The 19,299-nt window shown below is 40.7% G+C and overlaps 1 protein-coding gene across 2 annotated transcripts in view; it reads left to right on the top strand.

The window, feature by feature from the left end:
- atp23 (ATP23 metallopeptidase and ATP synthase assembly factor homolog) overlaps positions 1-7,966 on the top strand; it is a 39,144-nt gene extending 31,178 nt beyond the window's left edge. For both annotated transcript variants that reach the window (XM_063058495.1, XM_063058496.1), the window contains 2 exons: positions 661-744; positions 1,870-7,966. In XM_063058495.1, coding sequence (XP_062914565.1) covers positions 661-744; positions 1,870-2,073 — 288 coding nt within the window. In that variant the 3' untranslated portion in view covers positions 2,074-7,966. The remainder of the gene's footprint in view (positions 1-660; positions 745-1,869) is intronic.
- The last annotated feature ends 11,333 nt before the right edge of the window (positions 7,967-19,299 follow it).

The following is a 19,299-nucleotide window of genomic DNA, read 5'->3' as shown; positions in this document are numbered from 1 at the left end:
ATCTGTGTTCTTCACTGGCATGTTTCAGGAATTGATATAATCCCATTTTTACATGTCAGAAATCTATAGTCGCAGAGCCATGGAATTGGGTTCAAATAGTTGTGAAATGGAGAATATTTCAGTATTATAAGTTATTGCTGTGTTCATTTCACTTTCAAGACTGCTCACAGAAAGCTTTTGTTCTGTTCAATTGGATTAGTTATGTGATCTGTCAGTTTATATTGACACCTCCTAACTAGTTCAGAGAGAATTCTGATCTTCAGCCTGTGTAACCAATTCCACTTCAAAAGTGCTATAAATAGACATGTCTTTCAGTTAATTAAAGGGTCATTACAACTGGTCAGGAATAGTTTTGTTTTAAATAAAATGTGACATTGCAATGCCACCCTTCCTTGAGAAACTGAGAAGAATGGATTGATGGCTTAGATAAGCAACAGCTTGTAATTACCAGACTGCTTCTTTTATAAAGGAAAGAGATCATCAGAGAGAAAACCAGGAAGAAAGGTCTCACTCCGAGTTATTTTGAAATGTTACATGCTTCTCTGATGGCTTCAGTCATTTTTAATCAATATGTGAAACAGACTTTCCATTGCGTGATATTTCAGAAAAGAAATCTTGCTGGAGTTCTATTATATACACTGACCTTGACATTTTCAACAGATTCGAGCTGCTAATCTCAGTGGGGAGTGCACATTTCAGAATGAACTGAGCAGATTCAATTTTGGTCTAAAGCAACATCATCAAGTAAGTATGGTAATACTGCACATATTGCTAGAATCAGGGATTTCTTAAGGAATTTTTCAGATTAACGTAGCTTTTGTGGAATTCGTAGGCTTGTCTGACAAACTTTGAGTAAGATGATGCTAGAAATTTGGGAAATCCTGTGGTGGATCCCGATGATATCACGATAAAAGGAGTTCATACTCAGATATACACAATTGTATTTGCTCTTTTTATAAGTACAAAATTATAAATGTTACTCTATACTTAGAATATTTATTCTTCCTCCTATGTATTTTGCCTTCTCACTAATAAATACTCACATATTTATACGTGGTATCAAAAGTTTAAACCTTTTATCCAGGCTAGCAAATTAAGCTGTAATGATCTGTTGTACAGTATTTGGGAAAAATATGTAAACCTTTTACATTGCATTTATTCATGATGGTGTGAAAATAATATAGCCGCGATAGGAAAGGGTTATTAGACAGAGGTTGTATGTTATCTCTTTTTGACAAAGAGAAAGATGTCTGGTCACTTTTGCACATCCCTGAGAGTTACAAAAGTAATGTGCATGCTGATCAGTTATTGTTGGCCTTGTAAAGTTTTGCTTAATGGAGAGTTGATCATGAATCACCTTCTTCTTAGCCCTTATCACCTCAACTGGGGCAGAGGCCACCTACAGCAGCTCACCAAAGTCCTCTGTCCTGGGCCAGTCTTTCAAGTCGTCCTCGGGTGTACGCCGTCTTACATTTTTTAGGTGAAGGTCTTTCCTCTCCCAAGGTTAAGGTCTCTGGAGCTTTTATTGGCATTTCTGTAGCTCTGGGATTTTATGGGATAGGGTTTCTAGCCCCATGTCCAACCCTCCTCTTTTTGCATCTGGGCTTGGGAGTGTCCATGACAGAGTTCCAGACATTACAGTTGTGTAAATTGCATTGTGACAAGGTAAGAAGGCATTACAAATCCAGGTATTTTTTAAGCTGTTTAAGGTGCTGAGGTGTGCTCTAATGCAACATTCCAAATGCTTTTCATTTTGCACAGAGGAATTATCGTACCAATTACCTGCGAATAACATTTTGCTTGAATTGTGCTTTGTAATTGCTATCAACTCTGACTCTAGTATAATCTTGCTCTTTTATTTCCACTCAGAAATGTGTCCGTGAGCGAGCTTGCCGTTCCATTTTAGCTGTTCGCAAAGTCAGTCAAGAAACTGCAAAGAAAGCTGTTGATGATGTTTTTGATAGCTGTTTTAATGATCATGAACCTTTTGGAAGAATTCCACACAATAAAAAGGATGCAAAGTATGCCCATAGGAATTTTCAGAACAGGAACAGATTTTATACAAATCTTTAAAAAAAATTCTGGTGTGGTGTCATTTCAATTAATTATCAACACAATTATAAAATCTGTTGTAACTAGAATCATTTATTGTTTTACAGATATTTCATTTTTCTTGAGCATGACTTTTTCAATCAAGTTGTTAATAAAATAAACAGAACTCTTGTGCATGGCTGGACGTAAATCCTTTTAGAGTTTTTAATATAATATTCTTTATTTTTTCATAAAATTATTCCAGTTTGTGGTGGTCATGTCACAGTTAAACACAATGACAATTATTCGATTATTACCATAAAAATATCTGTAATGTTGTAGAAAGAGTGATACTGATTTTAAACCATTTTCCTTGCTCCAGTTGCCATTCTATATTTACTTGTTTTTGTTATTATAAGATTACTCATCACATTATTATATTTCAAAGCAAAGACATTGGACAATGAACTGACTTCACATATAATGTGATCTGTTTCTGTGAAGAGAGGAAAGCTAGTCCAAAACTGAAAATCCTGAGTGAATTTATTTTCAGAGCATAAAAAGTTAAAATGGTTAATGGAATGTCATACCAATTTAGAGAAAATGACTATCACACCTCTTTCCTTTGTCTGATGTCAAAGATTTGTGTTTTTTATATTAAATCTGTCTGTTTTACTGAATATGCAGAATTAACCTAATACATGTGTGAACAAGCAGATTGCCAAATATTGATTGAAGGTCTTTGTACGGAAAGTTATAGATATGGTTATGTTTTATATGACCAATAATATATAAGAAGCAGAGGAATACAAAAACATCAGTAGACTTAACTGTGATCTAATTTCGCAACTGCTATTACACCTCCTGTACACATTGCAAATATATACATAAAATCTTGTAATCATTGCTTATTCCATATGCTATTACATTAACTAATTTATTACATTTTATGAAAGTAATGATAGATTGACATTGATGTCACTTTTCTATAAATCCATTTTGTTTTTATTATGGGGCAGGCAGGACAGAATATTTTTCCTCCCAATAAATCACGTCCTCTAACTCCATTTCTTCAAATATGGAATTCTGTCTTGTTCTCTGGTAAGTTTCTTTTTCCTTCAACTGACACGGGTAGAGGCAAAGAGGCCACGCTCAATGTAAGTGAAGTATCTATGTAAAGTTGTACCGTTACCTGTGTTCACCAATGGGATTTAGATAAATACGATGAGGGAATGCTCCTCCTCAGGAAAAGACTGAAAATCCTGACTCCTTTTGAGGATTCAGTTCTACTTAGTCTGAGATTAGAAATGCTTTTGTTTCTAGCAGTGGTGGGCGTGCCACTCATCCCGACTTGCCTCCATACATTTGGTTCCTATAAACTTTAGTGGATTTGAATGTGAAGGTGATCTGATATTTTTGTGCTTAACAAGTGATCAAAAACCAATGTTTTCCTGTGATCGTCATGAATTGAGCATAATATTACTTCGGTACCATTTACACCCTCTGACGTCAGCAATGTTTGTTGCTTGCCTGTTGAAAATTGTTTTGTGAAGTTTCATAGAATTCTGGACCAAAACATCTATTGTTAATAATAGCTGGTACTGATGACAGGGTGATGGGTGTCGGCTGTAAGCAGGTATTTTTATATATGTGAGATACATCACGTAGGAGTGTCTTGGCAGCTTTCATATTTAAGGGGGCACCGTGAAGTGAAGTCAGTTTGTTGTTTAGTTACTGAGTTGGCCTGTACTGTTGTGAGAGGCATCTCCCCAGGAGAGGAATAAGGAGCAGAAGTGGACCAAATTAAAAGTTCCTGAAAACTTAATTTTCTTCCTTCTTGGCTGCAGTGTGTGTGGAATAAATGTAAGGTAGAAAAGGAATATTACTTTGCTATGTGGGTCACCATATTAGCTCTCAGGATATTTTTAGACATTTTAATTTTCCTTATTTCCCATTTTAGTTAAAAGGCTGACTATCTGCCCTTTAATCCTGGAAAGATCTATTTAGTGACATATTTTGCTAATGGTCTTATTAATACTGAATAGCCAAGCTTTCAGTATTCTATTAAAAGAGATACTTTATCTGTTCTGAAATTCATTGCCTTTTGTGATTGATATTTGCTTAATTGTAAATAAGTCATGTTTAAGACACTCAGGTTAGATATCTCATCTGTGCTTTATATATGTCTGTTCAAAAGGAGTGTATGACATGGTGTTGTACATCCACACAATACAAGAGCAGGGAAGTTATACTGAAACTGGCTAGGCTACATCCTGAGCATTGTGCCTATTTCTGGTTACTGTACTTTAGGAATGTTGTAGAGGTCCTATTTATATATTTAGTTTTCAAATCTGAAAGCAATCAAGCAAGATGGAGTTAATGCAAGAAAATGGTGTTGGAGGAAATATTTGCCATGATTTCATTGATAGGTGAAGCAGGCACGGGCCCAAACAACTTCCGTTTCTAATGTTCTTCATTAAATCCCTCATCCCTGATGTGATTCCATTTGAAGAGATTAAGTGGAATTGTTCCAGGAATGAGAATTTCTGCCAAAATTGGGAAAGTTGAAGTTGTTTCCTCCAAGCAAATCAAAGAGCAGTTGAGTGTACTCCCTGATAGAGATATGAAGAGCGTGACAGTTCTAGCTAAAGTAAGAAAAGCTGGTCCTGTTCGAACAGCACACACAAAATGCTGGAGGAACTCAGCAGGCCACGCAGCGTCCATGGAAAAGAGTACAGTTAATGTTTCGGGACGAGACCCTTCATCAGGACAGAAGATGGATAGTGGATTGGTTCACCAATAGAAGGCAGAGAGTAGGTATAAATGGGTGTTTCTCCAGTTGGTAGTCTGTGGTTAATGGGGTGCTACAGGGGTTGGTGCTGGGCCCGCAGCTGTTTACTATTTACATTGATGATTTGGAAGAGGGGACTGAGTGTAGCGTAGCAAAATTTGCTGATTACACTAAACTGAGTGGAAAAGCAAATTGTACAGAGGATGTGGAGAGTCTGCAGAGGAATATAGATAGGTTAAGTGAGTGGGCCAATGTCTGGCAGATGGAATACAACATTGGTAAATGTGAGATCATCCACTTTGGAAAGAATAATCTAAGAGCAGATTATTTTTTAAATGATGAAAGGTTGTAGCATGCCATTTTGCAGAGGGACTTGGGAGTGCTTGTGCATGAATCGCATAAAGTTGGTTTGCAGGTACAACAGGTTATTAAGAAGGCAAACGGACTGTTGGCCTTCATTGCTAGAGGGATTGAATTCAACAGCAGGGAGGTCATGCTGCGACTATACAGGGTACTAGTGAGGCCGCACCTGGAGTACTGTGTGCAGTTCTGGTCTCCATACTTGAGGAAGGATATACTGGCTTTGGAGGTAGTGCACAGGAGGTTCACCAGGTTGATTCCAGGGATAAAGGGGTTAACCTATGAGGAGAGATTGAGTCGCCTGGCACTATGTTCTCTGGAATTCAGAAGAATGAAAGGGTCTTTTATAGGAACATACAAAATTTTGAAAGGGATAGATAAGATAGAAGTAGGAAAATTGTTTCCATTGGTAGGTGAGACTAGAACTTGGGGATTTTGCCTCAAGATTCAGGGGAGAAGATTTAGGACGGAGATGAGGAGAAACTGTTTTTCCCAGTGAGTGGTGAATCTGTGGAATTCTCTGCCCAGGGAAGCAGTTGAGGCTTCTTCACTAAATATATTTAACATACAGTTACACACATCAAAGTTGCTGGTGAACGCAGCAGGCCAGGCAGCATCTCTAGGAAGAGGTACAGTGGACGTTTCAGGCCGAGACCCTTCGTCAGGACTCAGTTTGTCAGGATACAGTTAGATAGCTTTTTACATAGTAAGGGAATTAAGGGTTATGGAAAAAAGGCAGGTAGATGGAGCTGAGTTTACGGACAGATCAGCCATGATCTTATTGAATGGTGGGGCAGGCTCGATGGGCTGGATGGCCTACTCCTGCTCCTATTTCTGATGTTCTAAGGGTCTCAGCCCGAAGTGTCGACTGTACTCTTTTTCCATAGATGCTGCCTGGACTGCTGAGTTCCTCCAGCATTTTGTGTGTGTTGCTTGGATTACCAGCATCTACAGATTTTCTCTTGTTTGTGATTGTTCCAGTAGGTGAATGGTTCAAGAACCAATTGATTTGGAGCTTAGATAATTAGCTGATTGTACAGAAAGGATGTAGAGAAAAAATATTTTTTATAGGTGCAGTGTGTATGATCTAGAATTTACAGTTTGTGTGGTGGGTACTATCTAGAACTTTGTGCTTGTAAGGCTTGTCATACAGGGTTTTCAAAAAATACTTATGGTCTTCATGGAAAATAATTTCCATAGCTCTAGGAAAGTTACAGAGGGACAGTACATATAAATCAGTTGCTCTGTAGCATGCTGGCATCTGCTTAGTGGATCAATTAAGTAGAATCTGATAACTCTGGGCCTGTATTCACTGGAAAATAAGACCTCCCCCCCCCCCCCCACACACACACACATACACAAACATACTGAATATTACAAGGTCTAAATAGAGTGGAAGTGGAGAGGATGTTTCCAATAGTGAGAGAATCTAGGACCTGAGGACACCGCTTTGGATTAGAAGGATGTTCATTTAGAACAAAGATGAGGAGGAATTTCTTTGGCTAGAGTTGGTGAATTGTCTGGTAAGGTGGTGACACACATGGCCACAGCAGCCTCTCCAGATCAAGATAAACCTATCATTGTTCATCCTTTGTCTTTTTTATGATTGCAAGACTTTGTTGAACATTATGAACTTCAAGTACTGCGGGTCTACCTATCAGTAAATTGTTTGAACTGGAGGGGTTACTTGTTGCAGCCGCCCAGGGGAAGAGACATTGGAGACACTGTGGCATGGTGGGTGTTCATTCTGGGTAGGGGTCTGGCCTCTCTCACTGGTGCTGTCTTTCAGTGTTCACTCAGTGGAAGACCAGCTGGGTTGCATTCATCTGTGACTGCGCTAGTGTGTGATGATTGAATTGCCTCAGATGTGTTCTTGCCGACAATATCCCATGCACTATCAATCTACAGGAACTTGGGCTAGATTATATTTTTTGTGTGACTGTATATTTCCTGCTATCTTGTATGTGTTATATGTACTTTGTTCTGTGTATGACTGTTGGTATTGTGTTTTATACACCTTGGTCCTAGAAGGATGTTTCATTTGGCTGTATTCATGGGTAGTTGAATGACAATTGAACTTGAACTTTAACTCATTGCCACAGATAGCTGTGGAGGCCAAGTCATCGCGTGTCTTTAAAGTGGAGGTTGTCAGGTACTTAATTAGTAATAGTGTCAAAGGTTATGGGGAAAAGGTAGAAGAATGGGGTTGAGAGAGAAAATAAATCAGCCATGATTGAGTGATAGAACAAATTTGATGGGTCAACTGGCAGAATGCTACTCCATGTCTTATGGTCTAATTAACATCCCATGCTCTAGCAGTCCTGATTTAGTCCTGCCGGATGGTTATCAGTTCATTTGTGCAGGACCAACCAAAAAGGACTAGTTATAATATATATTTTTAAATATCCATGAATTATTGAGAAATTCTTGGCATTGTAATGCATATTGAAATTATTCTGGGCAACAATGTTCAGGTTGTCAAGTGAATCTATCAGGAATGACTGTAATTCAGCACTAACTAATGATTTCATTGTTCTTTCCTACCAAACATTACAGATTCAAAATTATTTTACTCCTCTCCAGATTTTTCCATAAAAGATCTCCATTTTCACATTAAAATTTCCTATGGTTTATAATCTTAAATCATGTGCTAAGCTCTTCTACTCCACTCTCATGTTCTTTTGTCGCCTTCTTTCTGGTTTATTGTCAGGGACAGAGTTTTCAGCATCTGATTGGGAACTACTTGTTTCTCCCATGTTAAATTGTTTTTTTTCCTATGTTCACTTCCCATTTCCATCTATCTTTAATAGAAAGAAATATTGATTAAAATTTTTTTTAAATATATATGTTGTTGCCTTTGGTGTCTGGGTGCCTGATGTGGTGGCTTCACCTGCATCATGTGACAAGCAATGTTGGTGGGACTTCAGGATTTTCAAAAGCTTCTCAACATGCTCAGTCTAGCATAATACCAACATATAACACATTGATCCAGGATTTCTTCAGTAGTATTATATTGAATGCCGTGTTGTCCTCGGGTATTTTCACTTAGTCCTTGGAGAAAAAAGAAGTACAACATGATGCAACATGAATGATCTTTTCATTGGTGGCAAGTACTGAACTGTTTTTCGCATCGGTCAATCCAGATTAGCTCAGGAGTTAGTCAAAGTCGATTTTATTACCATATCCACAAGTAATGTATGCAAAAATGCAATGAAAACCTTAATTGCAGCAACATCGCAATCACCTAGTATTAGATACAAAGCACTCAGAAGATAAACATGAACTAAATGAAATTATACAAGAATAAACAAAAATAAAGTTTACTGTACTGCAAAGTGGTCATAATGTTGCTATAAAGAGGTAGTGATCAGAGTTTTGCAGGTGTATTCAAGGCTGAGTTGGACTATAACTAGAGGTCATGGCTTAAGGGTGAAAGGTTTAAGAAGAACATGAGGGGGAAATTCATTCAGAGGGTCCTGAGAGTGTAGAATAAGCTACCAGTGAAAATGGTGCATGAGCTCAATTTCAATGTTTAAGAAGGTTCATAAGAGGGTATGGATGGCTATGGTCCAGGTGCAGGTCGATTGGAGTAGGCAATTTAAATGGTTCAGCATACACTAGATGGGCCAAAGGTCTGTTTCTGTGGTGTACTTTTCTATTATTTGACTTGACGACTAACAGAATGGTTGAACAGAAGTACCTTCTCCTTCACCAGGTAATGTGGGATTTAAGGCCTCACTGACTCCTGTCTGATGGTAAGTTTGAGAAGATGGCAGGGATTTTGATAATAGATATTTTATAAGATCATAAGTTTTGACTAGCTTTTCTTTAATGTTCTTTATCACTTAAGTAAGAGATTTTTTTCCAAGGGCCAAAAGCATTATAAGGGATCACCAATCTGAGGAGTTGGATGACATGTCCAATGTAGATGTGTACTAAACCATTTGGAGACACACAAGATGCTTCATGAAGTGGTAGAATATTAAACACAAGAAAATCTGCAGATGCAGGAAATCCAGAGCAATACACACAAAATGCTAGAGGAACTCAGCACGTCAGGCAGCATTTATGGAAATGAATAAACAGTCGACATTTTGGGCCAAAACGTCTCCAAACATTCCATTTGGAGGAGTTCTCATTGGCAAATGAAAGACCATAAGATAATAAGACAAAGGAGCAGTAACAGGCCATTCATCCTATCGAGTCTTATCCACTATTTAATCATGGCTAATCCCAGATCCTACTCAACCCCATTCTCCTGCATTCTCCCTATAACCATTGATGCTCTTACTAACCAAGAACCTACTAGCCTTCACTTTAAGTAAACTCACTGGCAAAGTAAGTTACCATTTACCCAGTGTTTGGCTATGTCCTCAGTAGCAGGATGGGGAGGGGTGGTCGATCATCTCCATGTATTGATCTCCATCCAGATGAATGAGAGCAGTTGGGTTTAGTGCTGCACATTCTGACTTCCCTAACAATAGAAATGAAATAATTTACTAAATATGAGCTACTGTTACTTTTCCCCTCTTGGAAAGATGCCAGTTACAACAACATAGACTAATTTAGTGCTTAAATACAGATTCAGATTGAGATTAATTTATTTACCACACATATATCGAAACGTCAGTGAAATCCATCATTTGCATAAACAAACACAACCTATGGATCTGCTGGGGGCAGTTCACAAGTGTCACCACATATTACAGTGCCAGCATAGTATGTGTTGGCTTCTCATTAGATTCTGAGTGTACCATAGAAACATAGAAAACCTACACTACAATACCGGCCCTTCGACGCACAATGCTGTGCTGAACATGTACTTAATAGAAATTACCTAGGGCTACCCATAGCACTCTACTTTTCTAAGCTCCATGTACCTATCCGGGAGTCTTTTAAAGGACCCTATCATATCCGCCTCCACCACTGTTGCCGGAACCCCATTCCACGCACTCACCACTCTCTGTGTAAAAAAAAAAAATCTTACCCCTGACATCTCCTCTGTACCTGCTTCCAAGCACCTTAAAGCTGTGCCCTCTCGTGCTAGCCATTTCAGCCCTGGGAAAAAGTCTCTGACTATCCACTTGATCAATGCTTCTTATCATCTGTAGAACTTTTATCAGGTCACTTCTCATCCTCTGTCGCTCCAGGGAGAAAAGGCCGAGTTCACTCAACCTATTCTCATAAGGCATGCTCCCCAATCCAGGCAACATCCTTGTAAATCTTCTCTGCACCCTTTCTATGGTTTCCACATCCTTCCTGTAGTGAGGTGACCAGAACTGAGCACAGTACTCCAAGTGGGGTCTGACCAGGATCCTGTATAGCTGCAACATTACCTCTCGATTGATGAAGGCCAATGCAGGATATGCCTTCTTAACCACAGAATCAACCTGTGTAGCAGCTTTGAGTGTCCTGTGGACTCAGACCCCAAGATCCCTCTGATCCTCCACACTGCCAAGAGTCTTACCGTTAATACTATATTAATATTAATAGTATAGTCTTCTGCTGCTGAAGCCCATCCACTTCAAGGTTTGACACATTGTGCATTCAGAGATGTTCTCTGTACACCTCTGTTGAAATGTATGTTTTTTTTTTAGTTACTGTCACCTTCCTGTCAGCTTGAACCAGTCTGACTATTCTGCTCTGCCCTCTCTCTTTAACAAAACATTTTTGCACACAGAACTACCACTCACTGGATTTCTTTTTGTTTGTTTTTGCACCACTCTCTGTAAACTCTAGAGACTGTTGTGCATGAAAATCCTAGGATGTCAGCAATTTCTGTGATGCTCAAACCACCCCATCTGGCACCAACAATCATTCCACAGGCAAAGTCACTTGGATCACATCTCTGAGTGTAGTTTCTCTGCAATGGCATTGGGTCTGGCTAGTGTTGAAGAGGTAGAATTATTCACTGAGCACCATCCCAGCACTGTAAAATGAACAAAGAGCAAGTATATTCATTTGTCAAGCCATTGTAGAATGCAAAAATCAAGAACACTAGAAATCAAATGCCAGCAAGATTGACCTCTTACCCCAGCCCTAGACTCACCATAGATTTTCAAGATAAAAGAGATTTCACGTTATTTATCACACATATATCAAACATATAGCGAAATGCCTCAAAGTTCAAAGTAAATTTTATTATCAGACTACATATGTGTCACCACATGCAACTCTGAGATTCTTTTCTCTGCGGGCATACCCAGCAAATCTATAGACTAGTAACTATAACTGGATCAATGAAAGATCACCCAGAGCATAGAAGACAGTAAACTGTGCAAATATAAATGAATAGCAATAAATAACAAGAGCATGAAATAACAAGATAAAGAGTCCTTCAGGTCAGATCATTGCTGTTAGGAATATCTCAATAGAGTGGAGTTATCCCCTTTTGTTCAAGAGCCTGACGGTTGAGGTTGGTATACAAACTGCAGTCAAGATCACAGGTGAGAACTCCCAAGGCAGATAGAATGGTCTGCATTTAATTGATAGGTGTTCCAAGTCAGGGGAGCATGAGTTTGACATTACCAGAACATCAACAAGAATTGACCAAAAAGCATGAGCCACCACCTTTGCCTTACCAGAGTTTGCAGTCCAGTCCAGGCCATCCTGAAAATCATAAATCCTTCTGGTCTGGCGTGACTGCGGATAACCAAGTGTCGGTGCAACAAACAACTTGAGAGCTGCCTCTGATCCAGCAGCCTCGCTGTCCGATCACCAATTTTATTTTCCATGACTGCACATTCACCAGCACGAAGCTGGATAGAGAAGGCCTCATTCTTCTGTGTTTCAGCCTGGTTTGAATTCCACCACTCCTGCCACATTTTCAGCCATGGCGATGACCCTTAAAGGCACCGTGCTTGACTGCTCCACGTTCTTTTGTTGATCGTGAGATCTGAAGATCATTTGGAGTCTGTTATTCAGAGGAAAATTACATGTTGCAGATTGCAGCGAAATTAATTCAAAAGTATATTTAAGAGGAAACAACAGGGTCTTTTAAGAACCTCTTAGATAGGTACATGGAGCTAAGAAAAATAGAGAGCTATGCAGTAGGGAAATTCTAACCATCTTCTAGAGTATGTTACATGGTCGGCACAACATTGTGGGATGAAGGGCCTGTAACGTGCTGTAGAACTTCTATGTTCTATGAAATCGGGAACATTTTTCTACAGCCCACAGAAAGTCACCGATGATCAGTGGTGACAAGTTCCATGTTAATGACCCACGCAGTCTGATGGTGCAAGTGTTGCCGTGATCCTGGCCCTAACAGAGCATGTCACAATTTACTAACCCAAAGTTGTATGTATGTCTCTGGAATGTGAGAGGAAATTGAAGCACCTGGAGGAAGCCCATGAGGTCGCAGGAAGAACATACAAACTCTTTCCAGTTAGCAGTGGGAATTGAACCCCAATCACAATCGCTGAAGCTGTAAAGTGTTACTGTAACTGCTACAACATGGTACTGTCCCCCAGGGGTTTCCGAGGTTTTGCGTATGTTACTGATAGACTGGATTCTTTACATATTTCCACTTGCTATCAGTAGTGCATCAAGCATTTCATTCAGCACTGGGCCAGAGAGTGACTGCATATCATTGTGCCCTGCCCATTGTGCCTGATGTTTAACACTTTGTGTGCCAGGCATCTAAACACTGTAAATATTATTCATTGTACAAACTTGGATACCCAAACTGTAACTCACAGGGTTTGAGTTGAGTCGGGTTAGAATGTGCTATGTTAGCTCAGTACTTTAAACACTTCAATGTGTGTTATTGTCAGCAGGTGTTGGCTCTGTTGACCAGCATCCAGTTAGTTTGTGACTGAGCGTCTTGACCCAGGATGGAAAGGTGACTTGCATCAATGTCAAGGTCAGGCAAGGGGCTTTTTTTTTGAACTGGAGTCATTTGCTTTGAGGTCAGGTGTCTGGGCATAGATCCTTTGGGTCAGGTTTGAGCACTATAAGCAGATCTGTAGAAGTATCATGCACAGTACCTTTGTAATGATGCTTTAAGTCAGGAGTTCCCAGTCTGGGGTTCATGGACCCCTTGGCTCAATGGCATAAAAGAACCTCTTCTTTGAAATATGGTTTCTTATTAGAAAGCAAGGCTTTGGAAATTTCTTTGCAGATTAAGAAAGAACGAATAAGTATACTTTAAGATTAAATGTAATGTACAGCATGTGCTTTGCCCAGTTAACATATATACACTACATTCTCCACATACCTCCTCTGAATGCGAATACATGACTTGCTCTGCCCAAATTCTGCTACAAGGTAATAATCACAATTGAATGAATTCATGAACCACAAGTAAGCAAAAACAGAGTGTGTGAACTTTCCAATCAATTATCAGTAGTCAGCAAAACCAACCAATAAAAAGATACTGAGACCTTGCAAGGCATTCTCCTGCATGTACACTAAACATGGGATATTTAACCCTTTCACAGTCACTACGAAATTTACCCAGATAATGTAGTGTTTTTACTGTGGTCAGAACACTTTGGGAGCCTTCCAAATTTGTCATTCTTTTCTTGGGTTTTTAATTTATTATTAGGATATTGGTACTTCTGGCTGAGGCAAGATTTATTAGCCATTCCTAATTATGGTAATCTAATCACAATTAGTTTTATTATCCAGGTATATTTAATTAACTGAATGAAAGTACCATTTGAATTCTAGTACTTACATTCACTTAAATCAAGTATACTTGGAATAATAAATATCATCAAGTTCTTGGTTTGGGCCTCTGGATTATAACAAAGGTATCTTGTGATCTGTGCCACTATACTCCTGCAGTTTGTTTATGAGGCAGAGCGGGAGTCACAAATGCTTTGCTAAGGATTTTTCCAGATACAAAGCCTTTGTTCTTCCTGTTCCTGATGATAATATATAATCAATGGCAAGACTGTTTACTCACAGAACAAGGTTAAGATAGGATACTTACTATATGTATTAAAGGTTAGCTTTATGTGTTGAATTTACTGTACATTGAAACATCAAAATGTACAGAAAAATGCACTGGTTGTTCAATGACAAACACAGTCCAAGGATGTCACCAAGCTCCCAGCATCAACACGGCATAGCCACAACTTGCAACACACACAAAAAATGCTGGTGAACCCAGCAGGCCAGGCAGCATCTATGGGAAGAGGTACAGTCGACTCTCCCACCCCTACCGATGACCCCTTCTCCCGTCTTCAACCCTCCTCCTCTTCATGGACACCCCACTCTGGTCTTCTGCCTGCTCTAGATCTCTTTATTGCTGACTGCCAACAGGACATCAACCATCTCGACCTCACCACACCTTGTTCCAATTCCAACCTCACTCCCTCCGAACGCTCTGCTCTCCACTCCCTCCACACTAATCCTAACCTTACTATAAAACCCGCCGATAAGGGGGTGCTGTGGTAATCTGGTGTACTGACCTCTACCTTGCCGAGGCACAGCGTCAACTCGTGGATACCTCCTCTTATTTACCCCTCGATCATGACCCCACTAAGGAGCACCAGGCCATTGTCTCCCACGCCATCACCAACTTTATCAGCTCAGGGGATCTCCCATCCACTGCTACCAACCTTATAGTTCCCACACCCCACACTTCCCATTTCTACCTCCTACCCAAGATCCACAAACCTGCCTGTCCAGGTAGACCCATTGTCTCAGCTTGCTCCTGCCCCACCGAACTTATTTCTGCATACCTCGACCCATTTTATCCCCCCTTGTTCAATCCCTTCCTACCTATGTTCGTGACACTTCTCACGCTCTGAATCTTTTCAATGATTTTAAGTTCCCTGGCCCCCCACTGCTTTATTTTCAACATGGATGTTCAGTCCCTATATACCTCCATCCCCCATCAGGAAGGTCTCAAAGCTCTCCACTTCTTTTTGGATTCCAGACCTAAACAGTTCCCCTCTACCACCACTCTCCTCCGTCTAGCGGAATTAGTCCTTACTCTTAATAATTTCTCCTTTGGCTTCTCCCACTTCCTCCAAACTAAAGGTGTAGCCATGGGCACCTGTATGGGCTCCAGCTGTGTCTGCCTTTTCGCTGACTTTGTGGAACAATCCATGTTCCAAGCCTATACTGGTATCCGTTCCCCACTTTTCCTTCGCTAAATCGATGATTACATTGGCACTGCTTCCTGCACGCATGCTGAGCTCGTTGACTTCATTAACTTTGCCTTCAACTTTCACCCTGCCCTCAAGTTTACCTGGTCCATTTCCGACACCTCCCTCCCCTTTCTTGATCTTTCTGTCTCTTTCCCTGGAGACAGCTTATCAACTGATGTCTACTATAAGCCTACGGACTCTCACAGCTACCTGGACTATTCCTCTTCCCACCCTATCTCTTGCAAAAATGCCATCCCCTTCTCACAATTCCTCCGTCTCCACCACATCTGCTCTTAGGATGAGGCTTTTCATTCCAGGATGAAGGAGATGTCTTCCTTTTTTAAAGAAAGAGGCTTCCCTTCCTCCACCATCAACTCTGTTCTTAGACACATCTCTCCCATTTCACGTACATCTGCTCTCACTCCATCCTCCCACCACCCCACTAGGAATAGGGTTCCCCTTGTCCTAACCTACCACCCCACCAACCTCCAGGTCCAACATATAATTCTCCGTAACTTCCTCCACCTCCAACGGGATCCCACCATTAAGCACATCTTTCCCTCCCCCCCCCCGCTTTCCACAGGAATCGCTGCCTACGCGACTCCCTTGTCCATTTGTCCCCCCCATCCCTTCCCACTGATCTCCCTCCCAGCACTTATCCTTGTAAGCAGAACAAGTGCTACACATGCACTTATACTTCCTCCCTCACTACCATTCAGGGCCCCAGACAATCCTTCCAGATGAAGTGACACTTCACCTGTGAGTTGGCTGGGGTGATATACTGCGTCCGGTGCTCCCGATTCGGCCTTCTATATATTGGCGAGACCCGACACAGACTGGGAGACCATTTCGCTGAACACCTACACTCTGTCCGCCAGAGAAAGCAGGATCTCCCAGTGGCCACACATTTTAATTCCACATCCCATTCCCATTCTGATATGTTTATCCACGGCCACCTCTACTGTCAAGATGAAGCCACACTTAGGTTGGAGGAACAACACCTTATATTCAAGGCAAGGAGTTATAGTGAGAGGGAAAGAGGGAGAAAAAAGAGAGAGAGAAAAAAAAAGTGGGAAACAATAAAAGATATATTAAATAAATAAATAAGGGATGGGGTGTGAAGGGGAGGAGAGGCATTAACGGAAGTTAGAGAAGTCAATATTCATGCCATCAGGTTGGAGGCTACCCAGACAGAATATAGTCATAGTCATAGTCATACTTTATTGATCCCGGGAGAAATTGGTTTTCGTTACAGTTGCACTATTTAATTATTTATGGTGCAACTGTAACAAAAACCAATTTCCCCCGGGATCAATAAAACATGACTATGACTATGACTATATTCCGTCCGGGTAGCCTCCAACCTGATGGCATGAATATTGACTTCTCTAACTTCCGTTAATGCCTCTCCTCCCCTTCACACCCCATCCCTTATTTATTTATTTAATGTATTTTTTATTTTTTTTCCCCTTTTTTTCTCTCTCTCTCTTTTCTCCCTCTTTCCCTCTCACTATAACTCCTTGCCTGCTCTCCACCCTCCGGGCTCCCCTCACCCCTTCTCTTTCTCCCCAGGCTTCCCGTCCCATGATCCTCTCCCTTCTCCAGTCTGGTATCCCTTTTGCCAATCACCTTTCCAGCTCTTAGATCCACCCCTCCCCTCCTGTCTTCTCCTATCATTTCGGATCTCCCTCTCCCCCTCCTACTTTCAAAGCTCTTACTATCTCTTCTTTCAGTTAGTCCTGAAAAAAGGGTCCCGGCCCGTAACGTCGACTGTACCTCTTCCTATAGATGCTGCCTGGCCTGCTGTGTTCACCAGTATTTTTTATGCGTGTTGCTTGAATTTCCAGCATCTGCAGATTTCCTCGTGTCTGCGATACTAACCCTTAGTAACCTGTATTCCTTTGGAATGTGGGAGCAAACTGGAGCATCTGGAAGAAACTCACGCATTAATGTCCTTACAGACAGCAGCAGGAATCGAATCCTGATCACTGATTCTGCAAATTGTTGGGCTAGCTGTCATCCTACTATTCCTTTGAAAGTAATACAAATCCTTTTTATTATCTCCAGAAATTATGGTAATGTTATATAACTTCTTATGTAAGAAGGACAGAAAATATGATAATAACAGGATACGTTGCCCTTAGAGAGAGCATTGTATGTATTTATTAGAAAAATAACTGGACTCTGAGAGTTAATTACAAAGGTTACAGGGAGAGAATGCAAGTTGTTTTCCATAGAACTTCAGGTGATTAACAGGAAATCTGAATAAAGTTGTCAAGTTAATACAGTAAGATAACAGAGTGGATAGACAGAAACTAATTATACCAGGCCCTGGGCTCTGAGAGCACAGAATAAGATTTAAAAACTCAGCCTATGTCTTTGTGGAATGAAACTAGGATCTATTTAGAACATAAGATATCAGAGCAGAGCTAGGCCATTCAGCCCATTGAAACTTCTCCTCCATCTCATCATGGCTGATCCATTTGTCTCTCAGCCCCAATCTCCTGCCTTCTCCCCGATTCACTTCATGCCATGAATATTTAAGAATCTATCAAGCTCTGCTTTAAATATATACAATGACTTGGCCAATGACTTGAACGAATTTCCACAGATTCACCACCCTCTGTCTAAAGAAGTTCCTCCTCATCTCCATTCTACATGGATGTCCCTCTATTCAGAGGCTCTATCCTCTGGCCTTAGACTCCCCCAGCATAAGAAACATCCTCTCCACATCCACTCTATCAAGGCCTTTCAACATTCAATTAGTTTCAATGAGATCCCCCCTCATTCTTCTGAAATCCAGTGAGTACAGGCCCAGAGCCATCAAGCACTCCTCATATGAAAAGTCTTTCAGTCCTGGAATCATTTTCATGAACGTCTTTTGAACCCTCTCCAGTGTCAGCACATCCTTTCTTAGAAAAGGGCCCAACACTGCAAATGAGGCCTCACTGGTGCATTATAAAGCCTCAGTATTACATCCTTGTTTTTAAATTCAAGTCCTCTCGAAATGAATGCTAACATCACATTTGCTTTCCTCATCACTGACTCAACCAGCAAACAAACATTTAGGGAATTCATTATGAGAACTACCAAGTCCCCTTGCTGCTCAGGTTTTTGTGATTTCCTTTTATTCAGAAAATAACCAATGCTTCGATTTCTTCGGCCAAAGTGCATGGCCATACACTTCCCGACGCTGTATTCTATCTGCCACTTCTTTGCCCATTCTCCTAATCTGCCTAAGTCCTTCTGTAGCCTCTCTACTTCCTCTAAAACCATAAGACCATAGGACCATAAGACATAGGAGCAGAATTAAACCATTTGACCCATCGAGTTTGTGCCACCATTCAATCATGGCTGATTCTTTTTGGCCCTCCTCAACCCCAGTCCCTGGCCTTCTCCCCGTAACCTTTAATGCCATGTCGAATCAAGAACCTATCAAGCTCTGCCTTAAATACACTCAAATTCCACAAATTCACCACCTTCTAGCTAAAGAAATTTCTCCATATGTCTGTTTTAAATGGACACTCCTCTATCCTAAGTCTAATCCCTCTTGCCCTAAACTCCCCCACCATGGGAAAATCCTTTCCACATCTACTCTGTCTAGGCCTTTCAACAATTGAGATCCCCCCTCATCCTTCTGAATTCCAGAGAGTAAAGACCCAGAGCCATCAAATGTTCCTCATATGATAACCCTTTCATTCCTGGAATCATCCTTGTGAACCTCCTCCAAACATTCTCCAATGTCAGCACATCTTTTCCTAGATGTGAAATCCAAAACTGTTCACAATACTCAAGGTGAGGCCTCATGAGTGCCTTATAAAACCTCAGCATCACATCCCTGCTCTTGTATTCTAGACCTCCAGAAATGAATGCGAACATTGCATTTCCCTTCCTCACCACTGACTCAAGCTGCAAGTTAACCTTTAGGGTGTTCAGCCCAAGGACTAGCAAGTCCCTTTGCATTTCAGATTTTTGCATTTTCTCTCCATTTAGTAAATGGTCCACACATTTATT

The sequence above is a fragment of the Mobula hypostoma genome, chromosome 9, assembly GCF_963921235.1.
Source record: "Mobula hypostoma chromosome 9, sMobHyp1.1, whole genome shotgun sequence".
Taxonomy (NCBI): Eukaryota; Metazoa; Chordata; class Chondrichthyes; order Myliobatiformes; family Myliobatidae; genus Mobula; species Mobula hypostoma.
Note: the sequence above shows the minus strand (reverse complement) of the source record. Positions and strands in the feature narration are given on the sequence as shown.